Source organism: Anopheles darlingi, chromosome 2 (assembly GCF_943734745.1).
Source record: "Anopheles darlingi chromosome 2, idAnoDarlMG_H_01, whole genome shotgun sequence".
Lineage (NCBI taxonomy): Eukaryota > Metazoa > Arthropoda > Insecta > Diptera > Culicidae > Anopheles > Anopheles darlingi.
This window is the reverse complement of record NC_064874.1, coordinates 42,823,356-42,826,795: the sequence shown is the minus strand read 5'-3', so window position 1 is coordinate 42,826,795 and position 3,440 is coordinate 42,823,356. Positions and strand designations below refer to the sequence as shown.

General features: G+C 57.4%; 1 protein-coding gene across 1 annotated transcript; it reads left to right on the top strand.

The window, feature by feature from the left end:
• The first annotated feature begins 309 nt into the window (after nucleotides 1-309).
• On the top strand, nucleotides 310-2,983 carry LOC125949324 (protein fork head). Its single transcript, XM_049676275.1, has one exon. The coding sequence runs from the start codon at nucleotides 1,454-1,456 to the stop codon at nucleotides 2,981-2,983; it is 1,530 nt and encodes a 509-aa protein (XP_049532232.1). The 5' UTR covers nucleotides 310-1,453.
• The last annotated feature ends 457 nt before the right edge of the window (nucleotides 2,984-3,440 follow it).

The window sequence follows — 3,440 nt, the reverse complement described above, 5'->3', positions numbered from 1 at the left end:
GACACCTCCATTCCCCCGGTCGGTCGTTGTTGGATTTCCCTTCAGTCCACGCTCTCCGGGGGTAGGTGGGTGAAGAGAAAACAGGAAAAACCGGTCCATAGGCCCCGCCCCGTACGTGCGTCTGCGCAAAGGGGCGCCCTGATTGGACGGACGCATGTGTTGGTGCTCACTTCCGGCAACGGACACACGGCACCCCTCGCCCCTTTCCGGCTCCGATGCGGCACCAACCCCTCAGCGCCAGCAGCAGCAGCAGCAGCAGCTTCAGCTTTCAGGGGCTGTTTGAAAGCCAAATAGTTGCTGTTCTCCCCTCTGCAAACAGTCACGGTCCTGACTGACGCAGCGAACGACGGCCGCCGTTCTTCTCTCGCCGACGACGACGACGACAACGAGCGCCTACTTTGCGACTTTGCTCGAACCAGCCAACGAGCCAGCCAACGAGCTAGCCAGCCTACTACGACACTAGTTGGTTCAACATTAGAATATCCAAACATCAACATAATAAAGCTGGCCCGCGAGCGCGTCGCGTTGTGCCTCGCGGATTTGTGTCGTCGCCACGTGTCGTCCTTGCCACCGGACCACCGGGAGTTTGGGATCGCGAATTGTACCACGGCCACGCCGCGTGTCGATCGAACGAGGATCGCGAAGGACGCGCGCGCCCCCACCGTGTCTGTGTGTCCTTGCCGCGAGGAAAGGAGAATGACCAAAGTGTTGGCCCCTCGCTGGCGGCCCCTGACGACGTGTGTAGTGGAGTGATTGTGTGTGTGTTTTTTCGATGATGACTCCCATTATGAGCCAGCATTAACAATCGGAACAACACCCCGGATGTTCCGTGGCGGCCCGATAAGAAGTGCAAGTGTTAATTCCGTCGGATAGACGGTGTGTGTGTGTGTGTGTGAAAACGGGGGAACTTTGGAGTTAGTAATCAGGATCGTGCAAAAACATCAGACACCGTGACCGCGGCCACTCCCGAGAGAAAGAAAGCAAAAAAAGGATAGTAGTGCGTGCGTGCGTGATGTGTGGTGATAAAGGTTTGCGCCAGTGATAGCGTCGCAGCATCGAAAGGAGTATGATTCATATATCCACAAGGTACGGCCGCCGATAGTGCTGCCGGCCTCTACCGTGATGTCCTTTGCATGCGCTTGTGTTTAAGAGGGAGAAAAGAGTGTTTTGTTTTGGGCATGTATCGATATACCGATTGGGAGTGAGTGATAAGAGAGATAATTCGAGAGAAAGAGTGATAAAGTGTGAGAAAGATAATCGGAACATAGCAGAGCACATCCGGGCACCACTGATCTGATCACTCCTGAGTGTCACTGTCTTCAAGGATCGATCATCTTCCTTGTTGTCATTGTTGTTGTGATTGTGTTGTTGTGTGTTGCTCCTCGCGCCCGTGTCTGTGTATGTGTGTCCGGTTGTGGCAGCGGCAGCGACAACAGTAGCAGAAGAAAAAAAAATGCAGAAACTTTATCCGGAAAGTGCGATCAACACGAGCAGTAGTGGTGGTATGGTGGTGGGCGGTGGTGGTGGCGGCAGTGGTGGCAACATGAGCCCAATGACCAGCTCGTACAGCACCATGAACCCAATGGCGGGCATGACGTCCATCGGTGGTATGACGTCCGTTTCGCCCCAGAGTGCGGCTGCAGCAGCGGCCGGCTTTGGTGCATCGGTCCTGGGGAGTCCGGGCATGGGCGGTATGGGTGCGGCCATGAACGGTATGTCGGCCGGTAACTGTCTCACCTCGACACCACTCGGTTACAGCTCGATGGGTTCACCGATCAGTAACATGGGCTCGTGTATGGGCGGCAACGGTATGAGCTCGATGGCGGCCATGTCCGGGTACGCGGGTGTAGCAGGAAGCCGCGAAGTGCTCGGTGATCCCGGTTCACCGAACTCGGTTGCGCTGCAACGGGCACGCACCGAAAAACCGGCGGCCACGTACCGGCGGAACTACACGCACGCCAAACCCCCCTACTCCTACATCTCGCTCATCACGATGGCCATCCAGAACAACCCGCACAAGATGCTGACGCTGGCCGAGATCTACCAGTTCATCATGGATCTGTTCCCGTTCTACCGGCAGAACCAGCAACGGTGGCAGAACTCGATCCGCCATTCGCTCAGCTTCAACGATTGCTTCGTGAAGGTACCCCGGACACCGGACAAACCGGGCAAGGGTTCCTTCTGGACGCTGCATCCCGATTCGGGTAACATGTTCGAGAACGGGTGCTACCTGCGGCGCCAGAAGCGGTTTAAGGACGAGAAGAAGGAGGTGCTACGATCGCTGCACAAAAGTCCGGCCCACGGTGGGAGTCTCGATGCGGTCAACAGCCCGGATAAGAAGGATCCCAATGAGCAGGATAACCATCATCATCATCATCACCATCACCATCACGGTAGTCATCGGTCGGAGCACGCGAAACTTGGTTCCGCCGGTGGCGATACGCACGGCATGCTCGGTAATGGTGTTGGTGTGGGTGGTGGTGGTGGAGGAGGAGGAGGAGGAGGTGGTGGTGGTCTTGGCCACGGGAAGGATGCGGACGCGCTGGCGATGCTGCACGCAACGGCTGACCTTTGCCTGGCGCAGCAACAACATAACCAACATGGCGGCGGTGCGACGCATCATCATCCGACGCATCACCATCACCATCATCATCACCCGTCCCACCAGCAGCTGCAGCAGGAGGAGCTGACGGCGATGGTCAACCGGTGTCATCCGTCGCTGTTGGGCGAATACCATTCGATGCACCTGAAACAGGAACCCGCCGGTTACACGCCCTCCAGTCACCCGTTCTCGATTACGCGGCTACTGCCGACCGAGTCGAAGGCGGACATTAAGATGTACGAGATGAGCCAGTACGCCGGGTACAATGGGCTCAGTCCTCTGCCGAACTCGCATGCCGCGGCGGCCGCCCTTGGGCAGGACTCGTACTACCACCAGAGTCTCGGCTATCATCACACCTCGGCCGGCACGACCAGCTTGTGACATCAGTATCCGCTGGCATAAGTGAGGTTGAAGAACTACTACCACTTGATGGATGCGGCCAGCACCACCACACCAGCACAATACGCAGCGTGCCCAGACTCGCAGCACCAGCAGCAGCACCAGCAGCAGCAGCAGCTCCACCACCACCACAACCAACACCAGCAGCAGCAGTCTCGCCAGGAGCACCAGTACCCTCTACACCAGCAGCCCCAACAACAGCAGCAGCAGCAGCAAAGCCACGAGCAGCAACAGCAACAGCTGTATCAACAACTCGAGCAACAACTGTACGATCGAGCGGGACCACAGCACACCCTAGCAGCAGCAGCAGCAGCAGCAGCAGCATCACACCGAAGCGGTGGTAGTAGCACCAGCAACGTACGGCAGCTACAGCAGCAGCTCAATCGTCAACTTTACCATCGCTACCAATCGCAGCAGTCCTTGGCAGCAACAGAGCAGC

What these genes read in the sequence shown, in the direction of transcription:
- LOC125949324 (XM_049676275.1), top strand. Translation starts at nt 1,454, where the DNA reads ATGCAGAAACTTTATCCGGAAAGTGCGATCAACACGAGCAGTAGTGGT.